The sequence below is a fragment of the Armigeres subalbatus genome, unplaced genomic scaffold, assembly GCF_024139115.2.
Source record: "Armigeres subalbatus isolate Guangzhou_Male unplaced genomic scaffold, GZ_Asu_2 Contig111, whole genome shotgun sequence".
Taxonomy (NCBI): domain Eukaryota; kingdom Metazoa; phylum Arthropoda; class Insecta; order Diptera; family Culicidae; genus Armigeres; species Armigeres subalbatus.
Genome location: NW_026941858.1, coordinates 69,585 through 89,508, shown reverse-complemented (window position 1 = coordinate 89,508; position 19,924 = coordinate 69,585). Strand labels below are relative to the sequence as shown.

At 40.3% G+C, this 19,924-nt stretch overlaps 1 protein-coding gene across 10 annotated transcripts in view; it reads left to right on the top strand.

Moving 5' to 3' along the window:
- The window catches only part of LOC134202242 (bicaudal D-related protein homolog), a 147,350-nt gene that overhangs the window by 117,176 nt on the left and 10,250 nt on the right, over positions 1–19,924 (top strand). For all 10 annotated transcript variants that reach the window (XM_062677288.1, XM_062677280.1, XM_062677285.1 and 7 more), the window contains one exon: positions 6,154–6,916. In XM_062677288.1, the coding sequence (XP_062533272.1) occupies positions 6,154–6,916 (763 nt within the window). The remainder of the gene's footprint in view (positions 1–6,153; positions 6,917–19,924) is intronic.

The following is a 19,924-nucleotide window of genomic DNA, read 5'->3' as shown; positions in this document are numbered from 1 at the left end:
CGAGTTTTTATCACTTGATAATTTAAAAGTAAAATCGCGGGTGAGTTTGATCATTGTCGATTTTTCGAAAATTTGATTTTTCCCAACCCTGCCACAATAGGAAAAAAGGAGGTATTTTTGGCCAAAATTATGAATCCTGCAATAAATGGTGGTATTAATCATAAAAACACAAATAGAAACGAAAAATATTTTTTTCGAGCCTTTAATGGGGTATGGGACCAATTTTTGGCATAGTATTGATTTTAGTCATATTCTACAAAACCAACGGAATTTTGTCACTTTTTTTTTGGCTTGCAATAAGCCCGCTTGATGCTGGATAAAATACTAATGGTCATATAAAGGGTTTTACTGTATATTCGTGTCACAGACAAATGGACGCAACACAGTTTTCCTAAAATGATCAAAAAAAAGCACTATTAGCTTCTGGTGTTGAAAATTCACTGAATAAAACTTATTAAACCAGCAAAGGAGAGTAGAACAGATTCAATTAGCGTCATATTGTGAAACAACGAAATGGAATTTCATTTATTTGATATTTTCATAAGATTTCCTTCATAAATATAAAAACCTATTGTGACAAGGAGTTATTTAACACACTACTCATCCACCACTTTATGACACGTTATGTTTAAATCTATAATTCGCTTCTATTATGTAGTAATGTCAAAATTGTAAATTTTGAGCCCCTTCCCTTCTACTGCGTGACGCTTTTTATGTGTTAGTTGATTTTTTCTTGAATTATGTAAATTGTGTTCGTCACCGTTTTCAATTGAAGTGGCATTATTGAGTAACTCAGATGAAAATTGAAAAAGAAGAAGTTTACCAAAACACCTGATTAATCCCCCTATCGGTAATGTTATCTTTCTCGTACATTATAAGAAAATGTATTTTGGCCATAACTTTTGAGCCCATAGTCCGATCCAGCCTATTTCTAATAGGGAGCAATGGAACAACGTTCTCTGACGAATGAAACTTGTTGCGAGTAAATCGGTTGAGTGTAAGTGCCTAAAAAATAGTTAAGATAATTTTTGCTCACACACATACAGACATTAACATACACGTACACACAGACATCACCTCAATTCGTCGAACTGAGTCGATCGGTATACAACACTATGAGTGTTTGGGCGTTCTTTTTAATGCTTTTGGAGCAATCATATAGCTTCTACGTATACTTAGTACACGAGAAAGGCAAAAATAGGCATTTTTAAAAAAAATCATATATCTTGCAAAGTGAATTTGGGCAGAATTTTATCCATGGTCCTCAAAGCTTAAGCATTCAATAGTATAGTGCATGATGTTTTACTGCGGGGTATTGCGGGGTACCAAACTGTTTTGATCGTTCAAAAATGCATAAAATATGCTTTTACAAAACTACTTAAAACTAAATTCTGGACGGAGCTATTATTACATTATCAAACCTATTGCATAGATCTGTTTAAGAGCTTTGTAACGATATATAAATATGTTACTTTTGAGACGAAAATATGGCAAAGCTGCCCGTTTTCCCAAAAAACGTAAAAATATCATTTCTAGGAGGGGCTAGTTTGAACGCCCCCCACCCCTCCCTAAAAAATCTAAAAAATAAAAACCGTCCTGATTATAAAAATATAGGGTCTAAGCTGTGTATTCATCACATTTTACTCGCTCAAATCGGAAATTGGCCTTTTGGTAGTTTTGGCCACTCCTTTATATGGGGCTGTCCTATTGTGCCTGCCTGGTACAACTCGTAATTCATGCGACGCCGCCAGATACCCTTCTCTTGTTTACCGAGTATTGTCCGCAGCACCTTACGCTCAAACACTCCGAAAGCTCTCCGATCAGCCTCCTTCAACTCTATGTTTCATGGCCGTATAATGCCACCGGAAGAATCAGAGTAGTATACAGCGCGAGTTTTGTTTTCGTTAGCAGACTACGGGACTTAAATTGGTTACGAAGTCCGTAATAAGCCCTATTTGCAGCTGCAATACACCTCGTGGGTAACATCATTATCGCACGTCACTATGAACCCACGTTGGTTGCCAGCGACCATGTACTTCGTTTTGCTGGTATTGATCGTGAGTCCAATCCTCGCTGTTTCCCTCTTAAAAGGCACAAAAGCCTCATCCACGGCACGGCGATCAATCCCGATAATATCGATATCGTCCGCAAATCCAAGGAGCATATGCGATCTTGTGATTATGGTACCGCTTCTTTGCACACCAGCTTTCCTAATCGCTTCCTCGAGCGCAATATTGAACAGTAGATTCGAGAGTGCATCACCATGCTTTAATCCATCTAAGGTAACAAATGACGTCGATATTTCATCCGCAACCCTTACACTTGATTTCGATCCGTCCAACGTTATACGAATCAGCCGTATCAGTTTCGCCGACGAAGGACTCTTCAAGCGGTCTCAATCTGTTGAACAAAATACGGGACATAATTTTGTACGCCGAATTAAGAAGGGTTATTCCTCGGTAATTGACACACTCCAGTCTGTGCCCTTTCTTAAAGAGAGATTCTCTTCTATTGTTTTTCAGTTCTTTAACAGCTTTTTTAACCTCATCTAGTGTAGGCGACTCCACAGCTTGTCCATCGTCGATAATATTTATTCTGTTCACCGATGCACCGTCACTTCCACCATTCAACAAAGTCTCGAAGTGTTGCTTCCACCTGGCAGCCACTTTGGTTTTATCTGTCAGCAAATTCCCTTGTTGGTCGTTGCACATGACGGGAGATGGCACTGTCTTCCTCCGCACGCAATTGACAGACTCATAAAACCTCCGCATATCGTTCTGCTCCATTCTTTCCTGAGCCTCACTAATAACTTGTTCTTCGTACTCTTTTTTCTTCCTGCGGTGGTTTCGTTTTTCGGCTGCTCTTGCTTCTTTGTACCGATCTCTATTCGATCGGGTACCCGACACCAATATCCGGCTTCTGGCAACGTTCTTCTCGTCTGTCACTCTCTGACACTCCACATCGAAGCAACCCGTCCTGGGTCGCCTCTGTGCAGTGCCTACCACTTCTCCTGCTGTTGTGCTCACCGCTGCATGGATCGACTCCTATAGATCGTTGATGTTGTCGCTAACGTTGATTGCACTTATCCGTTCGTCGAGCTTCTGGCGGTACTCAGCCGACACTCCTTCCGCCGACAATCGCTGGATATTGTAACGCATCGTTCGCTGTGATCTTTCGTTCGATACAGTTGACAACCGTGATCGAATTTTACTGGCAACGAGGTAGTGATCAGAGTCAATATTCGGACCTCTGAATGTCCGCATATCGATAACATCCGAGAAATGGTGCTCATCCACCAAAACATGGTCTATCTGGTTGCAAGTTTCACCATTTGGGTGTCTCCAGGTGTTCTTTCGTGCAAAGTAGGTGCTACTGATGCCCATCCCTCTGGCAGCAGCGAAATTTACTAGCCGTAGGCCGTTGTCATTGGTAGCGGAGTGAAGGCTCTCCCTACCGATTATGGGACGGAAAAAATCCTCTCTACCGACCTGAGCGTAAGAACGTAATCATCTTTTTCCAGAATTAGGCGCTGTTTCACAGTTCAACTATTTGGAGCTTGAAGATGAAAATAGAATATCGCCGAATATACTGACACATTTTCTAATTTGCCAACTCCTCGAAATATACATAGATTTACGGACAACATTAAATATTACGTTTTCAAATGACCTACTCAGAGTTTATTAAGAATGTGGATAAAATAAAACCTTCTTGTTTCGAAATTCGTCCAGAGTGTGTGAACTTCAATTTCAATGGAACTAAATCTGTAGTGCCATTTAGTGATTCATCAACTAAATTCCAGATCAATATATTTTAAAATAATACTGCAAAATAACTAAAACGAAGCTTGGGCAAAGAATGACAATAGCTGCTCCAAATTTAACAATTTGATTAATTGCACGCATTCCATTGTTCCAACGTTGCAGAGTGGTTATCAGGATCTGATCGGATGCTGTACATGGATTCCAAATGCCAATAGGTACTTCGAGATGCAAGCATCTTCTTCTTCTTCATTGGCATTACATCCCCACACTGGGACATTGCCGCCCCGCAGCTTAGTGTTCATCATTAAGCACTTCCACAGTTATTAACTTAACTGCGAGGTTTCTAAGCCAAGGTACCATTTTTGCATTTGTATATCATGAGGCTAACACGATGATACTTTTATGCCCATGGAAGTCGAGACAATTTCCAATCCGAAAATTTTCTAGACCGGCACCGGGAATCGAACCCAGCCACCCTCAGCATGGTCTTGCTTTGTAGCCGCGCATCTTACCGCACGACTAAGGAGGGACCCGCAAGCATCTACTGGCTGGAGTTTGCTTCTTTGAATACCTGCACACTCAAGATAACATTTTTTGGGCCAACAAGTCACGATCAAAATCTATTGGCCATCACAAAGTTTCCTTCCCCAATATAGTCAAGAATTCTAGACATTTCTGTTTTTTTGTTGTTGTCAGAAATTTTTCCCCCTAAAGCTTCCACTTTTAAGAGAAACAGTATTTTTAAGCACTTTAAGCTTGAAAATAACTTTAACATGATTAAAACCTAAACGGAACGAGTCATGTTCTCAAAACTTTTAGAGCACACCAAAAGCTTCCATTTATAGGTTCTTGCGATGCTTTTCGGTGATTATATCTCTTGATAGATTTTTTTTATACTTGAAAATAGTTCAAAATACTAAATCGACCTGAGCCACCTCGAAATTTCATCCAAGTTTGCTGAAATTTTGACTGAAGGCTTATTTTAGCATAAGAATTTTGATTATGGGCTTATTGGTTTAATTTTTGATACTTTTTGAAAATAGGAAGAGGTCTAATACATACAGACATCATTTCAATTCGTCGAGCTGAGTCGGTTGGTATATAACATTATGGGTCTCCGAGCCTTCTATCAAAAGTTCGTTTATGAAGTGATCCCAAAGCATTTACGTATACTTAGTATGCAAGAAAGGCAAAACGCTTGTAGTTCATTTTGCGAGATAATTACGACTAAAGTTTAAATGTTTTTCAATGCTTTTCCTTATCAACATCTACGTAACTCTAAGCTTCATTATAAAGAATTTGTCTCCAAAGACCTTATTGATCGTTCCAATATGTTCAAATATTTATTCAACTTGTATTTCGTTATCAATGCTCACTCAATTTGATTGTTATGGGCTTATTCGCATCAGTCTGCTTCTGATGATCGTCATACAGGATAGGTCATTTGAATTTTTCCATACATCAATTTATTTATGCCTGCCAATATTACGGCGCACGCAAACCTCACCTCGTCATCGACATCATAGTCTTGTTGGATACCTATTTTCTAGTCTAGGCGTGCCACGCAACCATCGCTCACCATGGCAGGCACTTTGTGTCACCGCGAATCGTCCACTCACTTGATATAATCGATTCCTGCGTGGGTGTACTACTTTTGGCGAAATTGGCTGTTCCAGTAGTTGAGGGTGTATAGACGAGATGCTCTGTTAACTGATGTCATATGACCACCGCCCGGGCAAAGCGCTGAGTAATAACAACAATTTAATACCATCAGCGTATGGCGTGAATCCACATCAACTTTCTAGTGCACTCGTTGATCGTATCTGCGATATGTTAAATAAGAATTATAAATTTATTTCGTTACGACTCAAATAAATATTCTTGTTCACAATTCAATTTTCTTACTGAGTTTTCCTAAAAGTTTTTTTTTAGAGATAAACCACGGGTTGAAAATGTAAATAGTTTATGTACCAGTAAAAGTTGATATTAATAATATTTTACCAAACCAACGAAGGTCGCCCCAATTTATATCCATAAGATATTTTTTATCAATTGCGCTACGTTTTTTCGGTAATGAGAAACCAGTCTGACCAATCAAACCGCTCCTTTTATGTGGGACTGAAGCAATTCGCCATGCAATTTATTAATTAATGAAAGAAATGAAAAGAAATAAGAAATAAATGGAATCACACAACCCTCAATTGGTTAACCTACTAGGCAAAGTAAACCGGCGTAAATACGAATTGCTGAGCGCGTAGGCAGAAGATGAAATATAGGTAATGAGGTGTAATGAGGCCAGAGTCATTGAACCAATTTTGGAGACAAACATTTAATCGATTTCAACTTTATACAACATGTTTTAAAACTTGTCAATTTTTTTTATTTCCAGAAATTGGAACAAGAGAAATACATTCTGAAACGACAACTGGAGAGCACCTCGAGCGAAAACGATGCCGTCATCCTGGAACTGCAAACCGACATCAAGCTGTTCAGGCAGAAGCTCGAACTGCAGGAACAGCTCATGCGCCAAATGGAACGTGAGAAAAATCTACTCATCGAAGAGCTCACCGCCCAGAACACTCGCCTGTCCAACGAGCTGAAGAAAGCCAACGTCACCGAACTGCAGCTATCGACCCAGCTGCAGGAAATCAAAGAACAATGCAACCGGCGAACGCTCAGCATACAAGACCACGTGAGCAGTCTCGAAAGTCTGAAACACGAACTGCGGATGATACTCGAGAAAAAAAATGACCTGGAGAACCGGTTGCACATGACGGCGAGCGAGAAGGAAAACCTCTCGGTAGCGCTGAACGAAGCTTCCGAGCGGATACACATCCTGGAGCGGAGCACCAAGGAGCAGGACACCAAGTACCAAATGACGGTGCAGACGCTGGACCGGCTAGAGCGCGAAAATGGGACGCTGAGCGAGCGGCTCGAGTCATTCGATAGCCAGAGGTCGCACACCAGCGATCAGAACCACTCGTCGCTGCTGCAGGAGATGAACGGCGAGGACGATTCGATGATGGTGGACGGCACCGGTGGCAGCAACGACGAAGCAACGATCCTGCTCTACAAGGAAGCACAGTCGGTGTACAAACAGCTGAAGACGCTCTGCCAAACGCTGCGGAGTACGCACCACGATGATGATTCGGGTGAGTATTTATACGACATTTGCAATCATTGGATGTTGGTCGGATAACACTTATTTGAAATTGTTTGACGTGTAGCGTTACCCCGTATCCTTAGTGTTTAAGTGCATGTCGAGTTACTACATTACTATTGATGAGCAATGCAGTATCAGTTTCGATACAGTTGTTGTTTTGTTTTCTCAAGAGCACCATGACAAGGTCCCGCTATTTAGACCCTTCACAGAGAGCAATCCCATTGAAGGCGCGCCCCTTATCAATAGGAAATCAGTCCTTTCTTGAGAAAACAGAACAGTAATACTGTTTTTGACCATGCATCGGAGCCCTAGCCAGATCCTTGTCTTGCTTCTAGAATATCACCAGTAAGACTCTGAAAACCTGGGATTTAGCTCTGTCTACAAGACCATTTCAAGCAAGAGAATTTGTTCAGTAATAAGAACTTTCGTGTGTTCCTCTCACTACATTGTTCACCAGTTCATGAAGAGTTAGTACGTATTTAAACCCCTAACTCGATTTTTCCAGCAGTTAGTTCAGCCTAGGGCCGGGTACTGAGGTTGTTCAACTAATTGCCTGAAAAGTTGTTTCCGCTGCATACAGTTTAGCCTCAAACAAGAGGAATTCGAGTCTTTCAACTGTCTGCAAGGAAACATTAATTAAGGTACCCCGGGGCAAGTGGGACCTAAAAAAACGCTAGTTCAGCAAAATCGTTAACGCATACTTAGAAAACAGGGTATTTCAGGACATTAACCACGGATACATCATTATATCTCCGACACGAATGCACCCTTCCGGTGTAACGTGTCGTAAATACACAAACAAACAAACACAAACATCATTTTATGCTTCTGTTGTTGAAGTGTAGACGTGTTGTAAGCCATTTATTTAGTTACAAAATATTGGTAGTGACATAAATAAATTTACCTGTGAAACCCACTTACCCCTTCAAACGGGGCAAGTGGGAACTATTCTGCTTTATACTGTCGAACGAAACTAATTTGAAGAATGCAGATATAATGTTCATGTAATTTCTGAGTCGTAGTATTTCCGATTATGGATGGAGGTTTATTGCTTGTCAGACTTTTGTTTTTGGCAAAAAGAAAGGGATTACAATGTTAGCAAATATAAAAACAAGACAACAGCCAGTTTACTGTTTAATTGGCTTTTGTCTGGCTTTCCATTAGCTTACTTTCTTACCAAATGTGATGGAAGAGATGAGCAAATCTTTGTTCACTTTTCGAATGAATGTTTCTCTTTTTAGAACACAAATTATTACATAAATTAGAACTTCAAAAGGAACGTTTTTATTCAGGCAATGCATAGTGTTGTAAATTTGTAATAGAACGAAATGGCCAATTTATGTCTTAAGCAATTTATTTATCTGAAAATCTGTTAATCTGATGCGATATTTAAAAATAACAAAACACAAGAAAAAACCTGTTGATCTATTGTAGAATAAATAGATTGTTTGCACTGTAAACGGGAAATTTAGCATAGCTATAACCATTGCTCTTTTCCATGAGGAAGATAATATCCAGAAAGTAAAATACACATTTGGTAAATCAACTGTACACTACTTCTTAACAACGAAACCAACGATATCAACTGCATTGATTCAGATCCATATGATATATTAATGTCGAAGTTATTTTTCACTAGAAAACAATCTAAAAACAGGTAAAATGGCTCTATCGAAAATGTTTTTCAAATATGTCCCACTTGCCCCATGTATGTTATAACTTAGGGGCAAGTGAAAATTTCAGATTTTGGCTTTAATCAAAACTTTTAAATCGTTTTCGATGTCACACAATTATTTAATTGCTCAAAATATTCACTTTCCACATCAATGATGAATTTAGAAACGACTATTTTTTGGAAATTCATTGAATTAAAATAAAAGTAATAGATTTTGCCGATAGTTTAAAGTCATGAATAAACAATACCAAATGGTTTTGATGGTGATGGCAAATGGTTTTGATTCCAAAATTTTTTGTGTCAGGCGAATTCGTTGATAATTCTGCTTCATCTTTCTAGAACATTGTTACCATTAAAAACGTTCACCGATTAATCGGCAGCCATAGTACCCACTTACCCCGTATTTTCACTTGCCCCGGGGTACCTTATCTAATAGGCGTATTTTGAGATTATTTTCAAATAAATGAACTTTAGAGAAAAAATTCAACCATTTTATGTACGCATACATTGAAGGAAGGGATGAATATTGAAATGCATTAAAAACAACCGAGCCAACAATTAAATTTCCTTTGGAATTTTCGAATATATTCATCTAATCCATGCTGTACGCTCAATTTTGAGAGCGACTGTAAAATACTCAAATACACGGCGTTATTCGTTGAAATTGACATTTTAAAGTCTGACTGAATTCGCCCTATAGTAGACTCCCTGGGGGTCCATAATAGGAATTTGCTTCCCTATAGTCGACACTTCATTTGATTTTTATGTTCCGTTTCGGGACGTTCTTCTTCCCTATTATGGACCCCCCAAAATATTCCTATAATGGGCACTCTCGTGTTTATTTTGCATAGAATTGTAAAAAATCATTTAATTTCACTTTCCATAGCATTTCTAATGCATGTAATCAAATCATAGGACTGTAAAGTAAGTTCTCCCGATAGAAATTCATAGCAAAATGTTTACATTGTGCTGCACGGTGCCCCCAGACGCGAATATAATCGCACTTTCATGAACCTCCGTGGTTTTAAAATCTTTCATCGGTGTAATTTTGAATACGCCCTATTTTAAAATTGTATGGTTTTTCCCATATACATACATGTTTGCTGCTGAATAGAAATAAATATATAGTGCTTTTTTTTTCAATAGTAATTTTGTAAGTAAGTATTGTTAAAATGCCAGTAGCAATACGAAATCTTCCAAATAGATGAATGTTCTTCGACATTCGGGTAATGTGTCCAGCCCACGTAGGTCTGTCATACATTAAGATTGGTCGAACTATACATCTAATGGAACAACAGTACAGAACACGTAAGTTTTCGCTCTTAAATGAGCGTTTAAGTTTAAGAATGATTGAAATGCGATATTTTCAATGTTAAACAATATAACTTGCTAAGCTTACCGTGTACCGATTGCATAGGTATTGAGTCTTCTGTCAGATTTTTGTAGCCAGTGATTTGTTTCTATCACGCACAGAAATTTATTGTAGTAACAACAATAATTCGGATTGAAATCAACAATAAATATTGTTAGCTCAGGGCTAATAATATTTGTCGTTTGAGTCAACCCATAATATTGTTGTTTCTACAATCAAACCGTTTCATGATTGAAGTCGCATTATTGTAGAAACAACAATATTATTGTTGAAGCAATCATTAGTGCATTATAGTTTCAATGATACAAACATATCAATTCAACAATATAATATTGTTGAAATAATAATTTTTATTTTCATTAAATTATGCTTCATTTTTTTTCTTTGTTTCAAGGTTAAAATGAATAAAAACAAATGAATGTGCGGTTGATATTTTATTTTATCATTAGCAAATTATATTTACATAATTATTATTAATATAGAATCTGCTTCCGATGGCAATCCTGAATGAGAGAAAGCTCTGAAAATGAGATATTGGAGTGAGAATTTTTTATCGTTTGATAAAAATTATACAAATTTACCTGATTTTCCCGTCCCGAATAAACCATGCTGACGATGAAAGTTTTATCAGCGCTCGCCATTCTGTTGTTCTGCGAATTAGAAAACAATATAGTTTTAAAGCGATTTAATTTGATTTTATCATACAAACCTTTAGATACACGTTTTTTTCTCGATAGCGAGCCGGAATACTCCAGCAATTAATGGATTCACGGGTTTCACCTTCTAAGGAAACAACAAAACATCCTCACAAAATATAATTTTTAATTGTTATGATCAATTTGTACACATAAAAAAGAACACATCACATGACATTTAAGCATATTTGGAACAAAAAGAAATATTGTTGAAATTAAAATAATATTTTTATTCCAATCAGGTATTATAGTAGAAACAACAATAAAATCTTTTTGAATCAACAATAGAGCGATTATTGAATCCAACAATATTTATCTTTAGTTTAATCATACAGAATTTTGCTGCGTGATTATAATCATACAATTACAGTAATACCTCGATATAACGTAACCTCGATATAACGTAATTTTTACCTCGATATAACGTAACTTTTTTTTTGCTCCCATTTTTAACAGTTTACATTATAAACGTGATTCATTAAGTATAAAAATATTATTTCAATTCTAGGTCGCTATAGGACCATCCTCGACATACATAGGGTGGAGGGAAGAATCTCAGATTTTGAATCGTCACATTCCAAATATTCACGTTCTGACATATCCTCTCTATGAGGCTGTCTGGATTCATTCATTTTCATTTATTTAGCTCACATCTAAACAGAAAATACTGAAGCAATTTGACGCTTCAATACACGGTTCGAGGCCGCATCTCTCCAACCTTGAATGCACCCGACGCTCGCCAAGTCGTTCTGTACCTGGTCAGCCCACCTCGCTTGCTGCGCTCCACGACTTCTTGTACTTGCCGAATCTGGAGCAAATACCATCTTTGCAAGGTTGCTATTCGGCATTCTTGCAACATGTCCTGCCCATCGTACTCTTCCGGCTTTAGCTACCTTCTTAATACTGGGTTCGTCGTAGAGCTCGGCATGCTCGTGGTTCATCCTTCGCCGCCGCACACCGTCTTCTTGCACACCGCCAAAGATGGTCCTAAGCACCCGTCTCGAATACTCTGAGTGCTTGCAAGTCCTCCTCGAGCATTGTCCATGTGTTATGTCCGTAGAGGGCTACCGGTCTTATCAACGTCTTGTACATAACACATTTGGTGCGGTGGTGAATCTTTTTTGACCACAGTTCTGGACCACTTCTGGAGCCCATAGTAGGCCCGACTTCCACAGATGATGCGCCTTCGTATTTCACGACTAACATTGTTATCAGCCGTTAGCAAGGATCCAAGGTAGACGAATTCCTAGACCACCTCGAAGGTATCCCCGTCTATCGTAACACTGCTTCCCAACTTTTGTTACTTCACTTTCCAGGCGGGTGTACACTGCGTAATCTGAAAAAGTGACGTATGCGCCAAATTACAAAATACATGTTCTCCATTTTTCTGTTGAAGAGCTCGATGATTACTACTCGTTAACGCCATTTTTGGAAAATGGCGTATACGTCACTTTGTCAGATTACGGCAGTACAGTTCTGCCACCTTTGCAATTTATCGGCCGATAGTGTCCATGTCATCCGCGAATCAAATAAATTGACTGGATTTCGCCCGAAATCTTCGCACAATTTTGCTCACCATCCACTATTGTTTTGACTAGTCTGGTAAGTTTCCCAGGGAAGCTGTTCTCGGCAATAATATTACATAGCTCTATACTGTCGTATGCCGCCTTATAATCGAGAAACAGATGGTGCGTTGGGACCTGGTATTCTCGGCGTTTTTGGAGGATTTGCCGTACAGTAAATATCTTATCTGTTGTCGTTAGGCCATCAACGAAGCCGGCTTGACAATTTCCCATCCATCCAAGCCCATCTTGATGAGCTCAGCTCCGATACCATCCGTACCAGCTGCTTCATTGGCCTTTAGGTGTCGGATGGCATCCCTAACTTTCCTCAAGGCTGACTGGCCTCCACCGTCCGTGGAACTGACGTAGTCATTTCCTCCGCTGTCTTGACTTCCAGTGCCTGTACTCTCAGCACCATTCAATTGTTCCTCGAAGTGCTGCTTACATTTTTCGATCACCACACGTTCGTCCGTCAAGATGCTCCCATCATTATCCCTGTACATCTCAACTTACGACACGAAACCATTGCAGGGTGCGTTGAGCTTCTGATAGAACTTGCGTGTATCTTGAGAACGGCACAGCTGTTCCATCTGCTCGCACCGCGCTGTGTCCTTCTCCCCCAGAATCTGTCTGCATTCTTCGTCGAATCAATCGTTCCGGCGACTTCGTTTCACATACCCGACGTTGTTCTCCGCTGCGTCGTTAATGGCTGCTTTAACTGTATTTCAGCCGTCCTCAAGAGGAGCCCCATCAAGCTCACCCTCTTCCAGCAGCGCTGCCTCGAGATACTGCGCGTATGCAGTGGCGACACCAGGTTGCTCAGTCGCTCTAGGTCGTACCGCGGTGGTCGTCGGTACCAAACATTGTTGATGACGAATAGGTTTGGGCGCAGTTTAACCATCACCAGATAGTGATCAGAGTCGATGTAGGCGCCACGATATGTCCTGACGCCGATAATGTCGAACAAGTGCCGTCCATCAATCAGGACGATCGATTTGTGATTCTGTCTGCAGTGGTGATCTCCAAGTGTACCGATATGGAAGGCTGTGTTAGCCGTTTTTGTTCGTCAGCTTGAACTTTCCAAAAGTCGGTCTAAACTTATCCTTTTGATCAACCTGAGCGTTCAAATCTCCTAAAATGATTTTGAAGTCGTACTCACGTTTCAGCTGGCTTAGAATGCGTCCTTATCATCATCAGTGGTTCCGGAGTATGGGCTATGGATGTTGATTATGCTAAATTTGTAGAACCGGGCTTTGAACCTCAACCTGCGCATTCTCTCATGAATCGGCCACCACCCGATCACGAGCCTTTGCATATCGGCTAACACTACGCAAGCTGTTCAAAGCTCGTGTGTGCCGGTGCTCTGATAGATGGTATGATTACCTCTGAACGTTCGCACCATTGATCTCTTCCACCAAACTTCCTACAGCGCTACGAAGTCCTTGAGCATATCAACGAGTATGCGTGTACTTCCGATGAAGTTGAGAAATTTTCAGTTCCACGAATTTTCCCTATGTGGGCACCACCGAGTTTCAGTAAACATGATTTTTTTCCGAGATCTCAGTAAATGTGACGTTTCGGTTGCTGAGATACATTAAATACTAAACGAAATTTTCTGCCGAAGTTCAGTTCTGAAATGACTTATGAGCGTAGCCGAAGCACTTGTAGCAGACCACAAGTGGTTGGTGTATGATTACGTAACATAACATCAATCCTACCTTCAACTTGTCTTATCGAGTACATAACTTCTTGGCTCCCGCCAGACGTACCTGGCGGGTACGCATAGCTCTTTCGTGAACGAATAGGATTCAATGTAGCGACCAGCACACTTGCTTTAGTCATTTCATCCAAACCCTTACATTGGATGACTTAACCTGGGCATAGGGCTCCGACATGAATCCCATCAACCAGCCCTTCTACAGTCAAGTTTTTGTACGCCGAGCTCTTCTGAGCAGGATCCCGAAAATCATCTCGCCCTTCTGCATCTCATGGATGCAGTTGACATCTTCTACTTGACCAGAGAGTATTTGCTCTCCTCTCATGGCCTTTGGGACATCCGCGTAGCTCCGTCATAATAGCCTACTTTTACAATCACCTCCATCTTTGCCATAGCTAAAACTCACTTCGTTTTCATTTTCGGCTTTTTAGGGATGGCAATTTTCCACCAGGGACGGTTGTCCTACCGATGAAATTCAGTCGGTGGGATTACTACACTTAACGTTTTGGGGTGGCATCCTGCACAACCTTACTCACTTTAAGAGTCGCACCACCAACTCCTTCTAACCAATAAGGAGGCGTTAGCAGAGACTTTCACTGCTGCCTAGCCATTGTAACTAGGTCGCAGAGAATCAGCACGACGAGTTTGAAATTCTTGTTGAAGGTCTGGAGGCCTCCCATAAACGACATGATTATGTCAGTAAGTTTTGGGTCCTCCCCCTCTACATGGTTGGTCAACATGTTTTTAGAGATTCATCAGAGTCGCTTCGTCTATTTTCGAGTCCGCGGGCACCTCCTCTGACCAACCTACCATAGCCCATCAACATAGAAGATCTTTTGGTCGCCAAAGCGTGGGAGGTTGTTCCAGCTGACTCGATTCGCAAATCTTACAATATTCTTTACAATGCTTCATGAAGTCGAGAATGAGGATGATGTACCACTGTCAGTCTTAAAAGGCACACTGAGAAGCAATGACGAGAAGGTAGCACACCGACACTATGCCGGTGACAACACAAGGCAGTCAATGTCAACGCAGGAAGAAGCCACAATCTGCGAGTTTTGGAAATGATAACGAATATGTAAACGAGTTGGAACAAGCAGCCCTCAATGGGTTCATTATGGTAATCAGATACACGGAATAGAACAATTGGCCACTGACTAATCAGCTCTCGCTGCGTCAGATGCGTAAAAATATCAAGGACATCGTAATTAAAAAATAGCACTAAAAAGGCTCCAGTGCAGAAATGTTGTTTTTCTATTTCGAAATAGTTTGTGACTTGTTATTAACTTGAGTTCTACTTTCATGAATAAAGAATGGTAATATAGAATAGTATTAAATTTAGGTTTATTCTTATTAATAAATTATTAAACGAATACTGATTTGAATAATATTCTAAGATAAAAATCATAAGGGTTGTGTACAAGACACGACCGCCCGACGTAAACTACGTAAAACAGTTTGGTGAAATGAAGAATCTAGTGCCAGTGCAAGAATACATATTTGCAGCAGCTCTCTACAATACGCGCTCGTTATTCTGCTACGAACGGCAACGTAATTCTGCTTCGACGTCGTACTTCGAACAAATTCGTCTCGCCTCAATCTTCCTATGTTTAAAATGGTGTCCATGAGAAGAATCGATTAATTCCCAATAATGCATATTTCGAATCACTAACGACCACACGAGCCACGCCATAGGCTGGAATAACAAAACCAAATAAGAATCTTGAAAGAATTAAACTTTCGAAATTGTAGCATCTCCCTCCGACGCGCGCTCGTGATTCTGCTACGGACGCCAGGCAACTTTATGGCGTCTCCAAGCGGTTAATTTGCACTTTGAGAAAAGTTCGCCCCGCCTCAATCTTCCTTTGTAAAGAATGGAAGCCCTGAGAAGAACCGATTTTTCCAATATCCCATATGTATTTGGAATAAAATTTGCTCAGCAACTCCGCCGATGCTTATAATATAATATAATATGCTTATAATATTAGTAACTAATCGATTACTCTCGATTCTTGACGCTTATTGAATCGATTCATCGTTGAGTAGTAATCGAATCAAAATTAATCGATTATCATAACGATGAATCGATTAATTGAAGTAATCGAAATCTAATAGTTGTCGTAAAATCCCGATTAATCGATTACTCTCGATTCTTGTCGATTAGTGAATCGATTAATCGTTGGGAAGTAATCGATTTTAAAATTAATCGATTATCACAACAAATAATCGATTAATTTGCACCATCTCATTTCGTTCGAGATGTCGCGAAAAGCAGATCGTAGTCCCACCATCGGCTTCGGCGGAGCTGCTACCGGAAATTTCATCGATGGTGTGGTTCATGCGGTCGTTCGCGCTCAGATTAAATTTTCTTGTCTGAAGTACTAATGATTGGCTACCATCAGAGAAAGTAGCTCTTAAGTCACAACTTGAGGCGAGATGAATTTTGTTCAAAGTAAAACTTAATTGCTTAGTGATGGCAGATTGTTTTCCATCGGTAGCAGAATCACAAGCGCGCGTTATAAAAAGACGCTGCCGATAATTATTCGCGTGGATAGCAGTAACAGTCAGGGTTGTAAATTTTCGGCAGCACTGGATGAAGGTGATGTTTTTTTATATCATATTTTTATTTTCTTCCTGCTTTGAAATCAACCTCACATTCCCGGAGAGGCAGAAAAGTAAACAACAGAACTCACATCACCCACTGCGCCGCGAAGATGAAATTTACCACAGCAAAATGTACACATTCACCCAGCAAAAAATTCACCACGCGTTTAAATGGGCCACTCACAGTCATACGGTAAGGCGCGAACTGAGCAGCCTGTCAGAGCGACTTGTGAGTGGCTGAATGCGAAATTGAACTGTCGGTGTTGGAAATGATTTTTCGGCTGCACCCAGTCGCACTCACCACGGCGGCGATGAAGGCGACTGCAGATTATACTGAGATCCATGTTTTTCACTGCATTGACTGTGAAATATTTCTACCCTGGTAACAGTCAAGTGAAATTTCCCATCAAGATTATAATTCTAGTAGGTAGCCTGCTACTTGTTTAAGGTTTTATTTCCATCCATGCGAATACATATTTGCAGCTTCTCCTTCTGACGCGCGCTCGGACCGGCAGTAATGCTATGATTCCGCTACCGATACCAAACAATTATGCTTTGTTCTATGAAAAAAGTTCGTCTTATATCAACTTTCTCAATCACTTATCAATCACTGAATCATTGTTCAAAATTAAATCCACAGCAAGAAGAGTAGTTAAGTGCTAGACAAACATCATATAATTGAGCTCAGAATCACGCTAAAATATTTCACTGAAAAATTTTCTAGTTCCCAGCGGTTACACTATAGACAAATTATTTCAATTTAACCTTCCTCCCAAACATAATGGTGGTTCTGAAAAGATCCGATTCATTCCCAATTATGTGCCTCACCAACAACAACTACTGGACTGCGCGACAGCCATCTGATGATTCGGCTCTACGCACGCCGTCAATTGCCAGATCCAAAAATGCTGCTTGTAACACGGATGTAAAGATGTACCACTATCGAATGAAAAATTTTCATCCGCACCACCACAGCCGTTGTCGCTAGGACCGCTTCTGGACGCCTTGGTCCGCTTTCCATGAAATCCAGAATGAAAATGACGCGAGTACGCGAAACACGGGGCTTTTTATACACAGGAAAAACGAAGCAGTGGATCAAAAGGCCCGTACTTTACTGCAATCTGATGTCCGTGTTGGGGATTTATGAACGGGATTGATTATTTTTTAATTTTTCACCCGGTTTGGAAAGAAATAACATTTTCAATAGTTTGCCGTTGATAATGAATAGTTTTAATACAATTAGCAAATTGGTGGAAAGTTTCCGAATCTATTAATAACAAAATCTCGAAAATCCGTCGAAAGATAAAGTCGCCATTACCGTTTGAAATCTTACATGATTTCGTGACGGTCCCCAATTTGTAAATTTTCATTTTGCACCCTGTATCCGAGGCTTCCCCTTAGACGTAGTTAACGTCAAAATGCGCGAACAAAAAACACGTCCGTACGTGCTGCTGTCTCGAACTGGAATGGGCCACGCGCGCGCGGGAGAGCAGTTTTCTTATAATCAATAAAGATGGCCATTAGTCCCGCCTCTTTGTTGTCCGGTATGACTGCAAATATTGTGTAACCGTCACACACTCACCAAAGGGGCGTGGCTACAGGTTCAACTTTATTGATTACAAGAAAGCAGCTCTTCCGCGCGCGCGAGCCATTTCGTTCGAGATGTCGCGGAGAGCAGACTGTGGTACCACCTTCGGCATCGGCGGAGCTCCTACCGGAAATTTTCTTCCCGGCGATGGTGTGGGTCGCGCGGTCGTCGTCATTAACATTAGCAGCGCTCAGTTTAAATTTGATTGTATGATGTAGGAGGAATGACGGCTTTGACAGGTTTTGTTCTATTATTGTCAGGGGGGTTTTTGTTGACCAAATTTTATGAAATTTGGTCACAATATTCTTTGATATGCAATGATATGATATGATATTTGATATGAAGTACTAACGATCGGCTACCATCAATGAAAGCGGCTCAGATGACTCGGGGAGGCACTACACACCGTGTTATTTTTCCTATCTTTTGTCTCTTTCTAACATTGTCACCTCGTAATTTTGGAGTGGCGTATTTCGGTTTTCAGTTGTTTGATGTAACTGTAAATGTATCAGCATGTAGATTGTTAGCACGCGCCGGTGATACTTTTTCAAAATCATATTTGTTGTAGAAAAAAATTAAGCATTATTGATAATCAATAGTATCAATAGAATTGGCAAATTGCTGAAGGGTTTCCGAATCGATTGATAAGCAAATGTCGAAAATAAAATAAAGACGCTATGAGCGTTGGAAATCTATCCTAATTTTTGTGACAGTCTCGTATTTGGAAATTTCCGTTTTAAACCCTGTATCTGAGTCTTCCCCTTAGACGAAGTTTACGTCAAAAAATCTGTAGCAAACATCAATACTGACGCCATACATTTTTTTCAGTCATAATGCGAATCAATTGTTTGCATGGTCTCCTTCCGATACTTGCTTGGGATTCAACTACCAACGTTAGCGTTGCGCTTTGAATAAAGTTCATCTCGGAACCGATTATTTTTTCAATCAACAGGAAAAATACAAAATTAGTCTCGCGGGAAAATTTCATGCTGTGCCGACAACATCCAAATCGTTGCAAACGCCACATTAGTGAATAAATTGCTGTAGCAACCTTCCGATGACAGCCTATGCTCGGACCGGCACTAATGCTATGATTCCGCTACCGATGCCAAACAATTATGCTTTGTTCTATGAAGAAAGTTCGTCTAATATCAACATTCTCAATCACTAAAATCATACAACTCCGAATTACGTTAGAAAATTTCACCGAAGAATTTTCCAGTTCCTAACGGTTGCACTTTAGGAAAATTATTTCAACTTAACCTTCCTCCCAAATATAATGATGGTCCTGAGAAGAACCGATTAATTGCCACTTATGTGCCTTATTAACAGCAGCCACTGGGCTGCGCGACCGCTATCCGATGATTCGGCTCAACGAACGCCGTCGATTGCCAGATCCGCCGAAGATGGGACACGGATGAAATGATGTGCTGCTGCTTCCACGACCGCCACCACCACCGACCGAAAAAAATTCATCCGCTGAGACAGCCGTTGTCATTGGGACCGCTTCTGGACGCCCTGGCCCGCTTGCCGTGACATCCAGAATGAAAATGACGCGCGCACGCGAAACACGGGGCTTTTTATACACAGGGAAAACGAAGCAGTGGATCAAAAGGCCCGTACCTTACTGCAATCTGATGTCCTTGTTGGGGATTTATGAACGGAATTGAATTTTTCACCCGGTTTGGAAAGAAACAACATTTTCAATAGTTTAACGTTGATAATCAATAGTATCAATAGAATTGGCAAATTGCTGGAAAGTTTCTGAATCGATTGATAAGCAA